This window comes from Neopelma chrysocephalum, unplaced genomic scaffold, assembly GCF_003984885.1.
Source record: "Neopelma chrysocephalum unplaced genomic scaffold, ASM398488v2 Primary Assembly neopelma1_22b, whole genome shotgun sequence".
NCBI lineage: Eukaryota > Metazoa > Chordata > Aves > Passeriformes > Pipridae > Neopelma > Neopelma chrysocephalum.
The window spans coordinates 18,872,486-18,893,265 of NW_020897690.1; the positions used below are offsets into that span (position 1 = coordinate 18,872,486).

At 38.9% G+C, this 20,780-nt stretch overlaps 1 protein-coding gene across 12 annotated transcripts in view; it reads right to left on the minus strand.

Annotated features, from left to right (window-relative positions):
• The window catches only part of CTNND2 (catenin delta 2), a 645,784-nt gene that overhangs the window by 233,307 nt on the left and 391,697 nt on the right, over positions 1–20,780 (minus strand). For all 12 annotated transcript variants that reach the window (XM_027681495.1, XM_027681470.1, XM_027681446.1 and 9 more), the window contains 2 exons: positions 20,437–20,631; positions 2,054–2,306 (listed from right to left, as the gene is read on the minus strand). In XM_027681495.1, coding sequence (XP_027537296.1) covers positions 2,054–2,306; positions 20,437–20,631 — 448 coding nt within the window. The remainder of the gene's footprint in view (positions 1–2,053; positions 2,307–20,436; positions 20,632–20,780) is intronic.

Genomic DNA, 20,780 nt, shown 5'->3' on the forward strand with positions numbered 1-20,780 from the left:
TGATCAGCAACTGCTTGTAGGCCACAGGCAGTTTCACAAGTCAGTCTGCCTAGGCAGACTATGGCTTCTGTGGACTAAGGCACAACATAATCAGGTGTTTCTGACATTTCTTTATCAAAATTATTGAAACCAACAAGCAAGGGCAGAAATACTAAGTAAGAGACAGCACACACAGTTCGAAGATCAAATGAATGAGATCAAGAGTAATGCAAATCTATTTTACAAAACTTACTTTGTGCAAATTCCCAGTCCATCTAATAGTAATCACAAACAATATTTAATGATCCCCTCTAAAGAGTTTATGAAGTTCTGTTTATACCTGGATGCCTGCTCATTCCTAGTTTACCTACAGAAATCAACACATAAATGCACAAATGGTACCACAAGACAAGAAAGAACCAAAAAAAAAGCAAATGAAAAATGCATAAGAAGAAATCTTCCTTTACAAGCACATATCCTATACATTAACTGGCTAACAGTTGCAAAGTGACAGCAGAGCAACTAAACAGAGACAATGTTTTCTTAGAAAGATATTATGATTAGGACCTGTAGATATACTATAAATATATCTTTCCTATCTATAGGGAGTAGTGCCTTCAGCATCATTATGCTTCTCCTAAGAACATTTCATATAGATTACAGTTATTTCTCCTCTGGTTTAGAGCACTCCTAATGTAATTTTCTTCAAGTCTGAACATGAGACAATTTACAAAACAAAGCTCTTTTTCCTCCATGGACTTTTATATTCTGGAATACAAATATATCAAAATACCACTGTTGCAGAAAAAGACTGTTTCCCTTTTGTTACCAATGTTTGCTCTGGGGCAGGAGGAAGAAGGGGAGGAATTCAATTTACATTTTTTTCAAATTTCTGGAGGAAAAGCTAAAGGGGAAAAAAAGGTTGAAGACAAAAGTTTTCTCAACAAGTAAACTCCGCAATGGGGGAAGTATCTACAAACAGTGATATTTCTGACATCTGTAAACTGTTGTCTGCTGTCTCTTCCTGGGTGAAGAGACAGAAAGAACTGCTATCATGCTAAACAAGCATTATCCCTGCTAATCCCTGCTAAACAGGGAAAGAAGTCTTTTCAAGTTGTTGCTTAAACACCTCCAGCATTTTTGTTGATGGCAAATTTTTGGGCTCTTCTACCTCTAAACTACACATAGCAATAACTAACTAAATAAATCAGACTACTTGCCACAGAAAAACCTTAGTATACATTAACACTTTCAACAAGTTTAAACTCAAAGTTATCAAAGAGACTTGCTTTCTTTTTCATCAGAAAACTGAATAAAATCACAAGGTGCATTGAGGATTCCAGCTAGCATTTCCACTGATGTTACCACAGAAGTTAAATAATTTGCCAGAAAACTCTCTCTAATCCATCTGCCTCCTTGGGCTATAAAGTCTCCTCCCTGCACTTTCCCTAGGTAGATGAGGATGGTCATTAACAACGTTAAAAATTGGCTATACATTTGAAAAGCATGCACAGTAACAACCATTTCTGCAAAGCTGTAATCATACATTCTGTTATCATGTACTGGCATTGGAAGCCTGTACAACACACAAGGTGAAACATAAGCCTGGTTATGTGTTGCTTCCACATTGTTCAGTCTCATTGCAAAATACTAAAATACCATTTTTTGCAGCATTTATGAACATTAACTGCAGACAAACCAAGAACTGCAACAACTTCAGCTGAAGAAGCAACTTGAAAATTGAATCCACAATGGCTAGAGTCAAAACAGTCACACCACTCCTGCCATTTTCAGAGAAAATTACTTTTCTTAAGCTTTTGAGGAGTAGCGCTACTGAAAGCAGGTTAAACAAAAACATACAAGACCACACCTATCATCTCATGGCACAGAAGAGCTGATGAGAAGTTTCCAAGGCAAAGCATTAGGTCGATGCTGTTAGGCAAAGTCTTTCATGTACCATCACAGGTGTTTGGTTTTTTTTTTACATTCAACAGCAGAAACATACCAAGCAAACCGCAATTACAAAGCTCCCCACGAGCAAGAAATAGAAGACAATGAAGAAGGTTTCACCCACCTGGGATCTTTCTGAATGCTATCAATGGAAGGTGACCTAGCCAAGGTCCCTTCGGGTGGGATGGCTGGCCCAGATTTGCTGTATGGTGATTCAACAGAAGGACAATACTGCAGCTGTCGGTAGGGGTCTGCGTAATTGGAGGCTGGGCCGGCCGCATAGCTGGCCCTCTGGAAGGTCGCTGTTGCGTTCTGTGTGCCGTGTTGACTGCCTGTGCGCTGTAAGGGTACGGAGTCGACACCAGGGGAAGATGGGGCTACGACAGGAAAGTAGGGACAAAGTAAAAAATTGAGGACCTGTTCACAGAAATGGTTAACCAGGTCTAGGCAGAGGAAAAAAAAAAACACACACACATATAAAACAGAGGTTCAAAAAGAATGAGAAAAAAACAAAAGAAACAAGCAACATTGTCATTTTCAAAACCGTAGAAGGAAATAACCATCAAACAAATTTCTAAATGACATACCAGTTCCGGACTAGAAGACCTTAAAAACAATTAAACAGATTGTACCAGTGCTTTCACCTGGGGTTTTAACTGCACTAAGAAGAAATGAAAGAAGTGCAGAAGCAGCATGGGAATAATCAAGCTAACATTCACAACCACCACTGAGCAAGGCTCTTGCAGTCCTGACAGGTGAAAGTCAGTCAGATTCCCCAGCAAAAGGAGAGTCAAACCAGGCTCAAGAGTCCACACTGAGACAGATGGCTCTATGGCAGAAGAAATACCCAGCCATCCCAGATTTGTAGTCCTGATCTCCATGAAGCAGGCAAAACCAGACACCTGCTACTGAGAGTTGCTGCATATGATTTGTTAACCCGTCTTCTGCAAATTTCACTTCAAGTTAAGACTTAGGGGACTGCTACTGCTAACTCAATCTGAAAAAGAGCTAAGCACAAGGTGAGCATGTAGATATCTTAATACATGCCAGCAACGGCTGTGCTTTACACACCACAGCTCAAGATTAATGCATTACCAGTTTTGAGCGGCTTAACCAATAGCTTTAAACTGACTTAATGCTTTTGCAACTCAAAGATCTTATTAATCTCTCTTGTAGTCCATTATCTTTCTGTTACAGCACTGGGAAGTGGAGATCCAGTCTGCTTTATGATTCTTATTAAACAAGCAATATTTTTCAACCAAATTCAGTTAATGGCAAATAGATTATCACTGTAAGGGCCAGAGGACCAATATCCACATGATCTTTGGCCTGGACACAAATACAAATTAAATGCTGGCTCCGCTCAGAGGGAAACAGGGCTGTTTGAAGTGGTACATGAACTCATGGTGGCTGCCATTCCCTCCTGTCCCAAGACAACAAGAATATTTTTGCCAAAAGGAGTGGCCCAGAGCTATTTCTAGTTTCAAATTCATATGCTAAACTGCAGACAAAACCACATATTGCAGAGATAGGTTTTTATAATAGATTTCCCAATCATTACTCATTAACATGCACATTTAAAAATAAATATTTAATGTACTATAGGTCCATGAAAGGGATTTTAAGCATTTTATCTCAATGTGTCAGCAAATGACATATAGTGAGCTTTAAATACAATTATCGCAGTTTTGTATGACCTAGTGCTTGCCAAAGTTACAACACCTGTAATTTTTAAATTTATATCGAATCTTTGCCTTGTTTTCTTATTTTTTTCTTACAGCTCTGAAGTATTTAATTTTATAATAGCATGTATCATAACTTTAGAACATAGGTAAGTGGGATCCCTCACTTATTGATTACCCCATCCCTGGAAGTGCTCAAGGCGAGGATGGAGGGGGCTTTGAGCAACCTGATCTAGTTGAAAGGGTCTCTGCTCACTGCAGGGGGTTGAAACTAGATGGCCTTTAAAGGTCCCTTCCAATCCAAACCAGCCTATGATTCTATGATTATGTTTACTCACATACATAGGAACATTTTTCACATTTTTTTTGGTTTAATTGTTAGTACATATATATACTTCCTTAAGAAATGAGTAGTAAGACACACAGGCCTTTTCATAAAACTGCATCAGTTCAAATGCAATAACATTATTAGCATATTTAAACATCCCATGCACAAATCATGTTAAATTGAGTGTTAGAAAGAAACCAGGCAAATATCACATTTTAACAGAAAATACAGAATTCAAAACCAATTTTAGGTGCCTTGTGAGAAGAGTAATAAAACAAGCTGGAGAAAATACCAGAAATATTTTCAAGTGAAAAAGCAAAAATGTAATTGTATACTGACATAGCATACTCTTAAGCACTGTCATTCCATAGAATATGCTCTTACCTTTTGACAAATTATATGGGAATTGCAAAAAACCCTACAACACCATTATTGCTGAAAACAAAAGCTTCATTGTAATGTTGATTGCTCTGCAAAATATTCCAGTTTTTCCTTCATCTCCTTTGCAAGACAGTTCAATGAAAATCATGTTTGTTTTTAAATTATTTGAAAAGTTTTCTCCTTTGTCTCGTTTTCAAAATAGGTATTTATGTGAACTGAAACTAGCTGTCACCCTAACACCTACAAGCTTCTTGAGTCACTCTGATTCATTTCTCAAATTATCTTCCTAGCAGACTGTTACTTCCTTTTCAATTTTATCACAATGAACACAGAAGTGCCATATTCAGAAAATGAGAATGAGACAAATCTATGACTTAAACATTCACAATTAAGCTTGTTTGGACAGTGCTACCCAGATCAATTAAAAGAAAAATAAAAAAACTCAAACAACTAATACTTTAGAATAACTTCTACATCTAATTTGACTACAGCCACTTACCTTTAACTATAGTAAAATGGTTACGCTTTAGCAGACATTTTTTCACAAGTAAAACTGAAGCAAAGTCATCTCCTACCAATACGCTTCCCTTGTTTAAACAAATCCCTTTGACAGCCAAACCTACTGAATGAAGTGTGGCTTTTTAGGCTATAGCAAACTATTGAGAACTCTCTTCTATTTAGCTATTAAAACAGCAAAGCCATATTGATTATGTCTAATAAAATAAATTCAGAAGTCCATTTGCCTCACCCAGCACAGTAAATCTTCACTGAGCACAGGGGCATCCAAAAGGCACATGCTGGGGGTGTATGAGGAAGTATTCACATAGCAGGTACGTTTGCAGATGGTCATGCAACCTTTTTACCTGTTTTTAAATTGAAGACACCCCTTTCTCTAACTTTCACATTTGACTCTGAAATCCAAGCCAGCTATATCTTGACCAGAATCAGCTCAGCATAGATAAGACACAATACTACTTCAACAACGATTAGGGTTTTGCCCAGCAACGGAAGAGAGGGAGAGGAAGGAATTGCAACAGAAGTACAAGTTTCTGGAGAAATGGGCTGCTTTTCCATCTCCCACCAGCTTGGGATCTGGCCTGGCTGAAGGAGAATCATGGTCAAGTCATGTTATTGTCCTGAGTCTATGGCTGATTGTATTCTGCCTCTGCATAAAGGTAAAACCAAAAGTCATAGACAGACCGTGAAGAAGCAGGTCTAGTTTTGTGGACACCTTGACACCTCACTGATTTAACAAGAAGCTTGAAGATAAAGGTGTCCACAAAACTAGACCTGTTTCTGGTCTTCCAAAGTCCCCAAACTGACAAGGAAATCAAGATTAAAATCAAAGAAGCAAAAGGCCTGAAATATTTATTTATCCTATATTGTGTTTTATTTAAGTGACCACACATGAAAACATTGTTTTTAATAGTGACTGCTCTCCTCACTTTTTAAGAACTTACATGGAAATTCAGTGGTGCATGTCAGATAAGTTTCTCAAGTTCTGCTCTGCTCCTTTTGCACTGCTCAACCTCCCTGAGGCTCCTTCCCAGGACCGCTTGGCACAGCAGCCTTGCAGAGGCACAAGGAGAGGGTGACTGGTACCTGGCCGCCCCTTCCAAGCGCCCCACTCCAGGCACACAAGAGGAGCTTGCATCAGTCCACAACCTGCCGGCTGAGGCTGGCTCAAACTGGCAGGAGGGCCATAGCACTCCTCTCTGCTGCAGCCAGCAGAGACTGAGTACAAAAAATAACATGCTCAGCTGTAGGTCAATAAATCTCTAAATATTAACAATATTTTATACTTCAATGTAAGAACTATGCTTGAAGAGGAGAATTTTAATTGTGGGTTGAGAGAAGGGTTTCACTGAGAATTTCCAAAGTGACAATTTTCCAAATGAGCCTTTCAAACTGTGCAAATCAAGAACCACAGTCTCAGTGATCTCAGTTTGTCACCTAAAGATATAAGATCTTGCTTTAATTTGGCATGTCATTAATAACTTAAAGATATTGGATCCTCTCAGCCCCTCACTACTCTGACTTCAAAATCACATCCTCAGCAAATGGAGCATCTGGTGTGCTACACAGACACTTAGTATGTTCTTACAAATCTTTGCCAAAGAGAGTAAAAAGCCCTTGTTAACTCTAACGAAAACCCTCCAAAGACCTGATATATGCCCTCCTCATGGTTCTCTTGAACCTATATAAAAACTGCTAAAAAGTTCAGACTTGTAGAAGTCAGAGGGCGTTTTGTCCAGTTAAGATAAGAATGATCAGACCTTCAGAAAGGATAAAGTCATTTATAAGAATTATCTTGCTACATCGGCTGTTGCCTCTGTTTGATCCGTGGATATCACCTTGTAAATTTTTCCTCTTCTTATTTGATATTAGACATTCAGTTCCTGTATTAACCTTCTCCTAGTGTCTTTCATACAGATTTCAAAATTATTTTTTCCCTTTATTTTTTTTCTTCAGTAATTTGCACCTGCAGTTAACTTACACTCTCACGCAAAAGTTGAAAATTGGATCCCAGTAAGATATCTTTTCAGTGCAAGGTATGTCCATCATCCCTCTATGAATTCATAAATTATAAAAATTCTGTTGGTAGCAAAACTATAGGAAGGTTTATAAAACAGATACTTTTCCCATCTAATACACCATAAAAATAACACAGTGAATTCTGTATCAATTAAGAAAAAACTCATCAAGTTTGGGGGATACAAACACTTTACCTCAAAATGTCGGAGTGTTTTAAAGCATGCACCAGCTTTCTTGCAATAGAAGTTTAACAAAATAGATTAGAATCAAGCTAGTAGAGAAATGGCAATATAAAGTTACAAGAACAAATAGTCAAGTTTAACAGTGTTCGAGATGTATGTTATTATATGTAATAATAACATTATTACATTACATGCAATAATAACAACATTACATGTAATAATAACACAATTATTATTATTAATAATAATAAGAAGAAGCACTTTTCCACAAGTGCTTTTCCCACAAGGGAATAAAATTTTAGAGAAATATATGGTTGAGGGAAACAAAATATTTACTGAAAGAGGGAAAAACCATAATTGATATTAGTAACTACCTTGAAGGTTGTTAAGATTTTATGAAGGTACTATCATATCTTCTGGTCAAAGTACACACGCACAAGGAATTTGGTACTTCAGACATGCAAACCAAGAGCAAAACAAAAAAAAGTCAACACTACAAGATTTCAAGATACAAGGCTCCAATTTAGATTTTAAATACTCAGGACCTTATGCAAATACCAGCACCACAGAAGTTCTGTGTAGGTTGACAACTTTACTACATGATTTCTTGTATTTGAAATGGGAAAAAACACCATCAAAACTACCATAACTTTCTGCTTCTCATTTTCCATTTGCTCCTCCCTCACTTCCCTGAACTCCTTATATTGTCCTATTTAGTCCATCTTGCAATCAAAACTTGTCTCACAATTCTTAGCCAGAGACAAATAAAAAGAACCTGTTAGCAAATCTTGCATCTTCATGAATTGGACTCTTCCCCATCCAGCCAGCCTTTGCTTTCCACAGATCTACCATTTAGGGCTTCCAGGATTGTTCTGCCTAATTCTTTTCACTGGCTCCAGATTTCTCCACATGCTCATATTTTGTGTAAATCAGAGGAAAGACAAGCTCCTTCTTTCCACTCAGATCTGCCATGCTCAGCTCAGTGCCTTCAACAGCTGGCCATGGCAAATCACGGGTCTCCCTGCTGTACCAGGTATGTATTTTTAAGGGAACATAACATGCTGTACATTAGAAATGCAGGCAGACTAAAGAAATTGATACTGAACAGCATGCTATATAGCCAAAAAGGTCTGTTTTCCACTCACGAACATGTTAGTCACAATTTCCTCAAGTACTGGTTATACCTGACTGTTACACCTACTTGTAATTAGTTTGTCTACAAGCTTTTTCAAGAAGATGTTCAGTAATATTTTATCACCAGATGTTTTCATGACATGGTGAAGAGAAAGCCTTTTTTATCAAGGCAATATCCCTGTGCCTACCAGATGCCATCACAGGCAATTTGTGTTTTTCACACTTTCCCATCCCATCACCAAAACCAGAGGTAGCTGTTTAGCTGCTACACTATTACTTCTATGGGAAATACTCAGAGCATCTCCGAATTAGTTAGTAGGTTCATTCCTACTGTGGCAGCTGAAAAGTATTAACCTAATGAAGGTCTTAAACATATTCAAAGTGTACATCCCGATAATGAATTTTTAACCATTTGCAATTTGATTCTTTCAAAAATCTTAAAATCATCTCCTGACCATTGCAATATCTACATGCCACTGTTTTGTGGGAGGAAAACTCCTTGCTTCAGAGAATGCAAGGAAACATCAACTTGTGCTCTTCATATTGTCATGTTCAATAAGTCCTCTTACAATGCAAAACCCGACAGTCTTTGAAAACTGAAGAACTGAAGTTGCTATTGATGTATCCTTTCATTTCCATTTTCTAAGAGTGTTCTTTAGATCTAACACTAATTGTAACAATAAGGCTGAACATTCCTTTGCTTAGAAACTGACATTTTTCTATAATGCAGAAAGAATCAGTTGAACCTTCCTTGGTTTCTGAGCTACTCCTCTGTTTACAGAACAGCTGTTATCGGGTCACTTTGAAGGCTCCTCTTGCCTGTATTGTTCCACTTCAGTTTGCATATTCTCACATTGTATGTTAGCCTCCTTTTCACGTTAATTTTTTGTTTGAGATACATATCTTTTTTTATTGAAGGAAAGCTCTCTCTCTTTTATTTTATCGCCCCCACTTTCTATTTGGGGAAGATGTATAACTGCCATTGCTTAGCCCTCAGTAAATGGACTAATTTTCTTAATCACCAATTTAGACTAGGCATTTCTTTACTACCAATTATTTTATTTATGGTTTCAAATATCTGATCAGCTGGTGCCAACCTGAAATCACTTGGTTCCACCAGGGTTGACAATGGAAGCAAATGCATACCTTATGAAGGAACTAATCTATAGGATTTTTGTACTCTTAGCAAATTTTAATGCAGAAATAGTGTAGATAAGTAGTTCAGTGAGCAGCAATGAAGACAGAATTTGTATCTTAGGAACTTATATTTCAGTTCATTAGATATAATGCCTTAGACGAACGAGTTCCAAACCAAGTTTATTTTGCAGCAGTATGTAATGTGACTTCCATGAAACTAAAGTCAAAATTTGAATGCAGTCTTTTCCCCAGCCAGGTTTGTCACAAGACTTCACTGCTGTGCCCAATCTTGCACCCCCACAACCATAACCTTCTCCAATTCTACATCCTTCCCTTCAGTCATCCTGCACCATCAGGTTTTAGAGTTACAGGATGTCCATCATGGTACACAGCCTGTATCTCAAAAACATATACAGCTAAAGCATAATTTTAAAATCCACATAGTCCAAGGGGACACCATGGGTTTTATGCAGATATTAGAATTGCCGAAGCAACTACATATTATTTCAGATTTCCAACTCCAAGCTGGAGTGACTTCCTTGTTTACAACCAAACAGGGGAGAAGCCTCATTTTTTTAAGTTAGCATTATTAAAAAATATAATACTCCTTTTCCACCTCCTGGAACTGACTGCATTTTAAATCTACCAGATTTTAATTTCATGAAGATATGCAACTTTCATTCTGAGGCTCAACTTCTAGCATGTTTCAGTGATGCTGCCTGTGATGCTGCATAAAAAAATGGTGCATATACATAATGTGATAATCGGATGTCAGCTTCAGCTGCTGAAAGTGTTATTGCCAAGATCTTTTCTCAGATTGTGTCTTCCTTCTCTGAGTTGCATCTCTCAGTTTGGGGAGAACATGCAATTTAATTCATTTGTTACATGAGCATTTAAACAGAGAAATCAACAATTGCCACCGCCCTTAAAAGCAATAGCCCTTTCAGGATTTGAGATACAAAAATTCATCATGCGAATTTCCTCACTAGAGATAAAATTCATCCCTGAGCAATGGTACTATACAAGATATATACATCACCTTCTTCCTCTTTGTAGTACTACATGGTATCACAGTCTGTGCATGGGACAAAATAACCCAACCACAGCTAAACCACACAGACCACACTACTGAGCATAGACTGGCCTACTGCAACTAAATTTCTGTTTTCACTCCTAAAACCCCTTCTCTTGAAATCCCTGTCAGGAGTTTCCTATCCATCTGGCTGGCATAAAACTGAACACATGGATGAAAATCACAATTAATACATAAGAAGATGAATAAATACTATAAGACAATAACAGTCTGCACTGCATCATGCAGCCATCAAGCACATGGATGTCTTCTCCTTCAGATTTTGACTTCTTATTTAGTACACTATAATCCTAAGTAATAAAGTGGCTATTAACTGTTATTTCTTAGAACACTTTACTGAACTTCAGCTATTTTGATTAGTAGTTTCCACTCTGGAACAGACAGTTATTTTATTATTAAGGTAATAACATTTGTGTTCCAGTGCCAGACCATGTGATATGTATACCTTAACCATTAACCTAACTTTTGCAAATGATAGTTTAAAAGTTGTTGGGCCCATTTAAGTAAAAACTAGCATCACTGAATATTGAATACATGTACTTACAAAAACTACGTGTACACTGCTGAAATTACAACAAACGAAGAGAGTAGCTCTAAAAGTAGACAGTCATACATATAAAAAAAGATTACAGCTTGAGTAAAAAAAAATGAATAAATATGGGCTGGTGATTTTGAAGAGTGCCTTTAAAGATAATAGTGCAGAAGGAATGATCCTCTAACAAAAGCTTTAGTCATCTTAAAGACATTACCGAGTAGTAACCTCAGACACAGCAGTGTTTTTATTCAGCAAAGACCTACAAGAAGGAGATTTATCAAAGATGTTTGAATTGCTTTTTATTTCACGAATGACAACATTGCATTTCTATGCAACACTGAAGTACATAAATGACAATAGATGTCCTGTATCACTAAAATCTTATGTGATGAGGCTTTAAATGGACACTACACCTGTACAGTAAATAGATGATAAATACACTGACAGTTTCTGGCACAAACACTGTATTTTCGCAACAGTGGCAGATGAGATTTACAGGGTAGGTACTTCCCTGAGCAAGATTTTATACAGTTCTCCCTCAATAGTAGGCAAAAGTCAAGGGACACCTGAGAAATGCTGAGATGTGATCCAAAGTCATTCTTCTATTAAAAAAAGGAGAATTAGAAAATACAGAACAAAACACAAGCCTCTGGAGGTATCCTGGTCATGGGACAGAGGAAGGAGGCTATGGATACTGACTATTTTAAAAAGTTTCTATTCAGAGTGGTGAAATCTCATCTGTCTTCAGATGGGTACAATTCCTCTATGGAATCCAATCATGGGCTCAGCACTTTGAAATTACAAATATCTTACTTGGAGAAATGCAACCCCAATACAGGGATATTGCTTACAGATTACAAAAGGTGCTTTTGCTCAGTTTTGACCTCCTGCCACTTCCCTCCCTTTCCATTCTTCTCCACTGGATAGCACCGAAGTTGAAAACAATGTATTTTGTTATACTCCTGCCAAAATTTTAATAGGAAGAAAATAAATAAAAAAATTCTTTCTCAAGAAAGAAGATGACACTGTACCTGGAAAAAAAAATCACTTAAAACATATATACAAGAATATAACACAGGTAAGACACCCTGGATCTGCCAAATGAAATGGGATTATGACTTTGTATTGCTTTGAGGTGATTTGTTATTCTTTATGCAAATCACTAAGGTATTTTCTGCTCAATTTACTTGGTACTGAAGATTTGCTCCCTGCTTGCTTACTATAATTCTCTCTCCGAAAGCAATGTTATCAAGTGGATGTCAGTTAGGAATACAGGTCTATTATCACAACATTACCAAACTGATAGAGATGCAGTGGTAGGAATAGTTTTTCTTTTTAATTTCTCTGAAAACATTATGTCCTATAGCCAGAACTCCATGCTGTGTGATTTATCAGCATGATCCTCAATTAATCTGCAGCTGTGCCATCACACTACATCCGTGCACAGCACAACACCTTGTGACAAAACAGAACAAACCCAAACAAGTAAACTTGTCCCCTAACCAGAAAAAAGCCACAACCTAAGCAGAAAGAAGCAATATTTGGTATTTATAATCTAACTCTTGCAGTTCCAGAACGAACAACAACTAACTACAGATTTGAGAAGCAGTATAAAGGACAAAGGGTTTAATCCAAACCGGGTAAGTTAAAGCTGATTTTTCTGTTGCTCCTCTTTTTCCCTGAAGTGACAATTTTAGAGACAAATAAAAATATATTTGAAACCAAGGTTCCCTTTTTATTTTTAAATTAGTTATTTGTAATGCGGGAACTAGCATGTAACAGGTAACTTTTCATTAGTAGCTGGATGTCATACTGAAACTGAATTAATACTATACCAACATACTCATTGATGCTCCCTGTAAGAACATGACAACAACTAACCACTTGCATACAGGAGGTTTTTTATTTCCTCTAAACCTCTGAAGATTACTCGTTAATCTGAAGTCTATGGAATTGCATCCGATTAACTAAATTCCAGTTCTATGCTGAAAAGCAATACTTAACACAACCTGAGAAAGGATGAGATAACTGTATGGCAGCTGGGATACAAACTACCCTGTGGAACCTGTCACTAGTGATGTGCAAGGATCAAACTCAAGAGTCTGATTCCCAAAACTGAAGTTATGTTTGCACACCTTTCAGGTGCAGAAAGATGTGAACTAAGCTGTCTGTATGTGATTTGCCATGACATTGAAATTGCAGACCCAGTGTCATTTTACATAGTCTCATTTCATTTCATGCTGTGGGAATTTTCTAAATTTTTTTCAGCATGTTTAAATCACAGACAACTTCAGTGATTTGAAATAGTTAAAAGCAAACAACTTACCAACGGACTGCTTGCTAAAAGGTATTATAATTGACTATTAAAAAGATATGTCTCCAAGTAACGTTCAAAAAAATCCCCACTCGTATTTGTTTAAGCTATCAGCTGAATACTGAGTACCAAGTGCAAGATGTGAAAAACCCTTAGTATCAATAGAGATTGGGGGATGAAAAAATTGAGAGTAGACCCACCAGGAAGGACTTGGGGGTGCTGGTAGATGAGAGGCCAGACATGACACAGTAATGTGCACTCACAGCCCAGAAAGCCAGTTGTATCCTGGACTTCATCAAAAGCAGCATGGGCAGCAGGTCGAGCAAGGTGATTCTGCCCTTCTGCTCTGCTCTGGTGAGACCCCACCTGGAGTGCTGTGGTCAGCTCATCACAAAAAAGATGTAGACGTGTTAGAGGTGGTCCAGAGGAGGGCCACAGAGATGATAAGAGGGCTGGAGCACCTTGTCTACAAGAAAAGGCTGAGAAAGCAGGGTTGTTCAGCCTGGTGAAGAGAAAGCTTGAAAGAGTAACTGAAGGGGGTCTGCAAGAAAGCTGCTGAGGGACTTTTTAGCAGGGTCTGTTGTGATAAGACAAGGGGTAATGGTTTTAAACTAAAAGAGGCCAGATATAAGGAAGCTGTTTTTTAAAATGAAGGGGGTGAGGCACTGAAACAGGTTGCCCAGAGAGGTGGTAGATGCCCCATTCCTGAAAACACTCAGGGTCAGGTTGGGGCTCTGATCAACTTAGTTTGGTTCAGAATGTCCATGTCTATTGCAGGAGGGTTGGATTACATAATCTTTGGAGGTCCCTTCCAACCCAAACTATTCTGTGATTCTATCATGCTGTTTTAAACAACTTCATAACCATTTAAAAAAACCCAATAAACTTAAAAGGTTAAAAGGTTAAGGTTTAAAGCTTTAAAAATGGTAAAAGAACAGTTTATCTGTAAAAACAGACACAGAAAACCACTATCAGTTTGTGATACCACACAACTGCAATAGACTTAATTTCTCTTGAAAGAAGAGTAAATCGCTCTACAGGATTCGGACATCTTTTTTCATATGGCAAATTTTCAAATATTGGAAAATTGCTTCACAATATGAAAAAAAACTTCACATTGAAATAGTGACTTCTAAAAATATCAAATATATCCACTACTTTATTACATATCAAGACAAATATTTACAGTCTTTGAAGATTGTGTACTTTGGCTCAATTCATGCACCCTTTGTAGCCTCATGCTCCTTTTGTACAGGGCAACAAAGGAGCTGAGAGACATGACAAAATGTTGTGAATCAAAGAAAGGCTAAACTGGACCAGCATAAAAAACATGCAGCAAATCAAGTTCTTTGGCATTTGAAAGCAGCATTAAGCAGCCCATGCAATACCCTTCCCCATCCTTGCTGTAAAATCTATTAAAAAAAATTACTTGGGACTACTCAGCAGTTACTGTTCCCACAGACCACCAGTAAGGCAGGGCTGTTGGGCAACTGAGCAGCACTCCCTCCCAGAGCAAGGCCAGGTCTCTGTCCCACCATGCCAGCTGCAGAGGGAAGGCAGGGCAGAGGCAAGGAGACAGTGACCAGTGCAGCTTTCCAGAAGCAACTCCACAATGCCAGGAGTCTACCAGGTCAATGAGATGGAAGTTTGAACAGGTCCAGCCTTTCCCACAGGGAGGGAGCCCACAGGGAGTGGGGACAAGTGGCATGTGAATCTGGCTCTGAGAATCTTGCGCTAACACCAGAGAGGTGGGACTGTCCTGCTTCACTTGTGCAATGCAAATGAGGAAAGGAGGAGGTCAAAGCCACCTGAACAGCCACAAGAAACAAACTAGCAACCTCCCTTTCCTGCAAAAAAACAAGCCCAAACAAACCAAGAATGCGGTCAGTTTTGCACGGGCTGTTCCTGCCTGAGGTAGCAGAAAAATGAGGGGTTGGCTTCTCCCTCTCTACTTCTCCTTTAGGTCATGAATAGAGACCTGATCCTTACCACAGGCACCTCATCAGATGGAACAAGGAGGTGGCTCAGTCATGTTGTGAGAAAGCCATCAGTTCTGTGACAAAAGAAGGAACGTCAGGTTTCCTCCTACACCTTCTCCTTAAACACTGTTTAACTTCAAGGGCAGCAAAAGCCCAGGCCAAGTGCAGCAGGGATGAAGCAGCAAACACTGCCATGGTCATCTGGGTCCTCTTCCCATCCGTCCAGTAGCACCTAATCCATTGCAAAAGACTGGACTCCAGAAGCAAACACTGCTCCTACCCTACTAAAGCAAGATACACTTTTACAGGAGAAAGACATTACTAGGAGCAGTGCTTGACATAAGGCATCCCTCGGTGCGGACTCTTTTCCTTCAGCAAATGAAGAAAAAGGCAGGAGTGGAAAGGAAGGTGGAGAAGAGGAGGATAGCATCTGTCCAGAAACAGAACGGTAATTCTCACCCTCAGTAGTTTTTCCTGAGCTGCATCACAGGACAATGACATACTGAGTTTTACCCTGCCACTGCCAAGTGCTTAGACAGGAACCACAGCTAGGAGCAATTGAAAAGGAGACCACTTGGTTGTTCACTGCTCTCCTGTCAGAATTCTCACTCTGCACAGAAATCCAGCTCACAAAGAGACTTTTCTGGTTTGCACCTGCCATTCCAAATTTCACAGGCCTCTTCTGGATCAGCACTCTCCGCCACGGTGCACAGGAGCTGGTGCAGCCTATGGAAGCACAGCTTTTGGTACCGGACAGCTTCAGAAGTGGTGGTGCACTGGTGGAACCACTCAAGTATCAGTGGGAGGAATCCTGGGGAGACCTGGCCTGAAGGAGCAGAGAGAAGACAGAGGGTGGCCTGGCAACTGCCTGCACACACAGGGACATGGGGCAGCTTTGAAGGTAGCACAACAAGTGCTGCAGGAGTGCCCCTGCCACAAACATGGTCCCTGATGGATGTGAATTAAACGTCAATAACTATGGACTAAACCCCTAGCCCAAACTTCTAATTCTGCAAATAAGCAAGCAATCATCGATTCTGTGTCCCACTCTGGCTGAAAGGCAACTCTTCTTCCCTCTTAATTAATAGCCTTCTTCAGATTCCAGCAGTCTTCATGTAAACATCCCACCATATAAGCTTATCTCTACTAAGTTAATAATTCAAGGCCTTTAGGTTTATGAGGAAAATAAGTAATGAACCTGTGTGAACAAAAATTATTAGTGTTATTTAGTTGGGTTACAAATACAAGTTATGAGTTGCTACTCAGTAAGTAAATTAATTTGTTACTTTTACTGTGTTTGAGTACTCCCTCCGAGCACATCGTTTGAGAATTCCCATTTCAAAAGTAGAATTTCACATTTATTGCTACTTTTAGTGCAGCAGTTTGGGTTAGTATTTCTTATACGAGAGAATGCACTACCCTTTGAAGACCAAAAGGGATTGTTACGTAAAAGCAACCAAAAAAGCCTTTGCAACTACTGCTGTCAAATTTGAAAGATTATTTTTAGCTTAGACAGCATGATAGTTACACACCTGGTTATATTTTACACCACTAGTATAGACTGGGTAAAGAATGGATTGAGACTAGTCCTGAGGAGGAGGACTTGGTTGTGGACAAAAACCTCAACATGAGTCAGCAATGTGCACTTGCAGCCCAGAAAGTCAACTGTGTCCTGGGTTGCATCAAAAGCATGGTCAGCAGGGTGAGGGAGGCAATTCTGACCCCCTACTCTGCTCTGGTGAGACCCCACCTGGAGTACTCCATCCAGCTCTGGGGTTCTCAGCACAGGAAAGACATGGGTGTGTTGGAATGAGTACAGAGGACGGCCACAAAGAGATGATCAGAGGGATAGAGAACTCTAATATGACAAAAGGCTGAGAGCCTGGAGAAGAGCAGGCTCCAGGGAGACCTTATAGCATCCCCCAGTACCTATAGAGAGCCTACAAGAAAGCTGGAGAGGGACTTTTCACAAGAGCCTGCAGTGACAGGACAAGGAGAAATGGCTTCAAACTGAAGGAGGGCAGCTTTAGATCAGATATTAGGAAGAAATTCTGCACTGTCAGGGTGGTGAGACACTGGAACAGGTTGCCCAGAGATACTGTGGACTTCCTGTCCCTCGAGGTATTCAAGACCAGGCTGGAGGGGACTCTGAGTAACCTCATCTAGTGGAAAGTCCCCTGCCCATGGCAAGGAGGTTGCAATACGATGATTATTAAGGTCCATTCCAATCCAAATCATTTGGTGACTTTAGATAGGGACAGGAGGAATTCTTCATAAAGTTATGCTAGTAAGGGAGATGTTCAGAAAGTCCCTACTACTTTGTACCTTCTACTGTGTAGAAATGTAAAACTATCATCATCATTCACAAAGAAAATACAAAACTTCAATCACCGAAAAAACGGTGAGTATATAGAACAACCTTATTTAGTTTGCTCCATAGAAAAATTATAGCTTATTGAATTTTGTTTACTGAATGCTAATTCACATAGAAGATTAAAAACTCTTGAGGGGGCTTTATCCTTAGTTCTGTGAACATTCTTGAATGTAGTAAGTACTTAAGACCTCACAAAAGAGAAAGAGGTGAGGTCTATACTAAGTGACCATTCTTGGTAACTTATTCTTCCAAATTAAGTGAAATTTTCAAATTCAAGAAAGATGTTTTTAAAAAAAAAACAACAACCCCCCAAACCAAAAATGTCAACAAAACTTAAAAAAAACCCAAACAAACCCCCCCAAAACAAACAAACAAACAAACCAAAGAAAAACCCAACCAACCAACCAACCAAACAAACAAAACCCCAAAACCAAAACCAACCAAACAAAAAACCCCAAAAAATAAAAACAAAAACCAGAAAACCCACACAGAAATCAATAAAAATAAATGATAGTCAGGTATAACCAGCGCAATTTTTATTTCTAATGGGCAGCCTTAGCTGCAGACAAAAAAATCCAGACTTTGGACAAAGTCTTTAGACTAGGTTGCTTTCCCTTTTTTTCTTCCATCAGATGTGAAAAATCATGCACCATCTTCATGATTAAAGCTACTGTTCTGATAAACAAAGGATGTGAACTACAGTCTACAAAGGACCACAGTGAAGCCTTAAAGCTCCCCACCTGCCATGACTCATGCACACAGAAGACACAGGTCGTGAAGCTTTGGCACTTATCTTCATGGAGTACACAGCAATCTACATCCCTCATATCTTGACCAAATAGGCAAGACAAATAGCTATTCAGTCCTACAATAAAAAAACCCCACTTAACACAATGAAGGAAAAAGAAATTTAAGTTGAACTTCTTCCCCTCCTTTCTGCTATTTCGAAAAACATTGTATAGTCTCCATCAGAAGGGATATGTTCCTACTGGCATTTGCGGTAGACACAAGAGTCTGAGAGCTGATCCAATCCAGCTCAAAATTCCCTCTGAGCACTGACAGTTCTTCAGCCTGGTTGTGTGAAAGGCTGACAGCATCTGCAGCTGACAGCTACCGACAGAGCAACAGAATGAGTGGCCTGGCACACATCCATCTTCTTTTATTTCCCCTGACCCTGTTGATAGGGGTGCAGTGGGGAAAGTGAGGGAGGATCAAGCTGACATAAAGCTGGACTGATGGGGTCATTCTTCAGAATGAGCCTGAAGCAACGTTCAAATCCATATCCCAAACCGCAAAACAAAATTTACCTTCACAGGGCACGTTTCTGCTACCCTAATCAGTATATTTTTTTTTAGTTTTTCTTCTTCCTTCTGAAACCCCATCTTCAGGTATTACTAAGTAACATCCTGCATCCCAGTTTAATTCACTATAATTGTTATCTATGTTGACAGGGTTTCCTTCCTTAAGGAGGTGTTGTGAAGATTACAGTCACAAGACAGCCTGCTACTTCAGCACAGAGAATCAAGGGATATTTTGCAAGCAAAACAAGAAACTCTCTTCAGGGCATGTCTGAGAAGGAGACATATCTGCAATATGTCTAAAGTTCAATATAAACAGCAGCTTCAACCACTACCCCTGCCTCCACTGCTCGGTGATTTAGGTAGAGCTCTTGTCCCCTTCATGCAAAGAATAGTAATCTTTTCTCATATACATATAGAACTCTACATAAAACACAGGCTATGGTAGTTTCTTTAACAGGAAAGAGATGGTGTAATGGAGTTCTTCAGAAAGTATAAACCTGTACAGATATTTAACTAGAAAATTCTGGGAAAAACTTCCTTTTAAGGATTTTCTCTTGTATTCTGAATACCCAAAACTTGCGTAAAGCAACAGGAATTTCTGGACACACAAGAACTGCCAGTTTTGCCCTTGAAGAAATGGGTTTAAAAAAAAAAAGCTTTAAAAGAAAGCAAAGTATCTTGCTCCAAAAAGTGCACTTAACCTTTTCTTGATGAAAATAGGAGTGACCTGAGAATGGACATAATCTTCCCTCTTTAATCAACAAAGCAAAGATAAAACACCAGAAATAATTACAATTCCTAAGGCAAGTTCTTTCTACATCTGCTTCAGGCTATTTTGGTTGTAGCATTTATGTACTCTAATTATTTTGTGCATTAAATACCATAAATATCCCTGTTGATTTGTGATCTATTTATGGGTTCCAATATACAGCTGTATTTCATTTGGTTGAGAGGATATTCTGCAATTAGGACTTGTACACCAATGTATTTCAGAGACAATCACTATTTATGGATAACCAGTGATGCTAACAGCCTTTCCCTATATTATAGTTCAATTATATGTCTGTGTCCTATACCTAACCATATCTCTGTAGGAGAGAGGAAGAACATTTGCTTATGATTTACTTTGAAAGCAAGTGACCAATCCTTTAGCTTCACGTGGAAAGAAACTTTGCCATCCCTTTGTAACGCACAAAATTTTTTTGTAAGCAAAAAAATCTCAGCAATTTCTTCAGAGACAACGGATCCTTCTCAAAGACAATACTGGATTAATAGAATATTTTCTCTCTCCTTAGGAGTAAGCCCCCTCCCCAAATGAGGTTAACCTACTCTACATATAGCACATTTAGTATTTCTGCATTTTGTGCGTGTATTTGAGGTTCTATTGATAGCTGCCATCTGCAAAAGGTATTTTATTTGACTGGCACGCACATAATACATTTGGCTTAGCACATCAGAAAGAGAAGAAGAGTTAGTACTGAAGAAAAACTTATATATCTCATAGAAGACACATACAAGTTACATCTACTTACCTGTACTAGTGCGATATGTGCCTGTGTGTGCTGGTTGCAGAGGGTCCCCCTGACTCTGGCTGAGACTCCTCATAGGGGGCTTCTGATAAACTCTGTCTTCGTAAATAGGGTCTATATGGTGTTCTGGAGACTGCAGTGCCCTTAACTCGGAGCCAAGGTGGCTGTGCTGGCTGCTGTAAGATGCCCGAGACCCAGCTGCAAATAGATTTATAAGAGACATTTAAGAGAGAAAAAATAAGTGACAGTATTAAAAGTTTACTTGAAAGTAGCATTTAAACACAAAAATAGCCCCAAGCAAGACTAAGAAATAAGTGTTTCCAACATTCAAATAGAAACAGCATGCA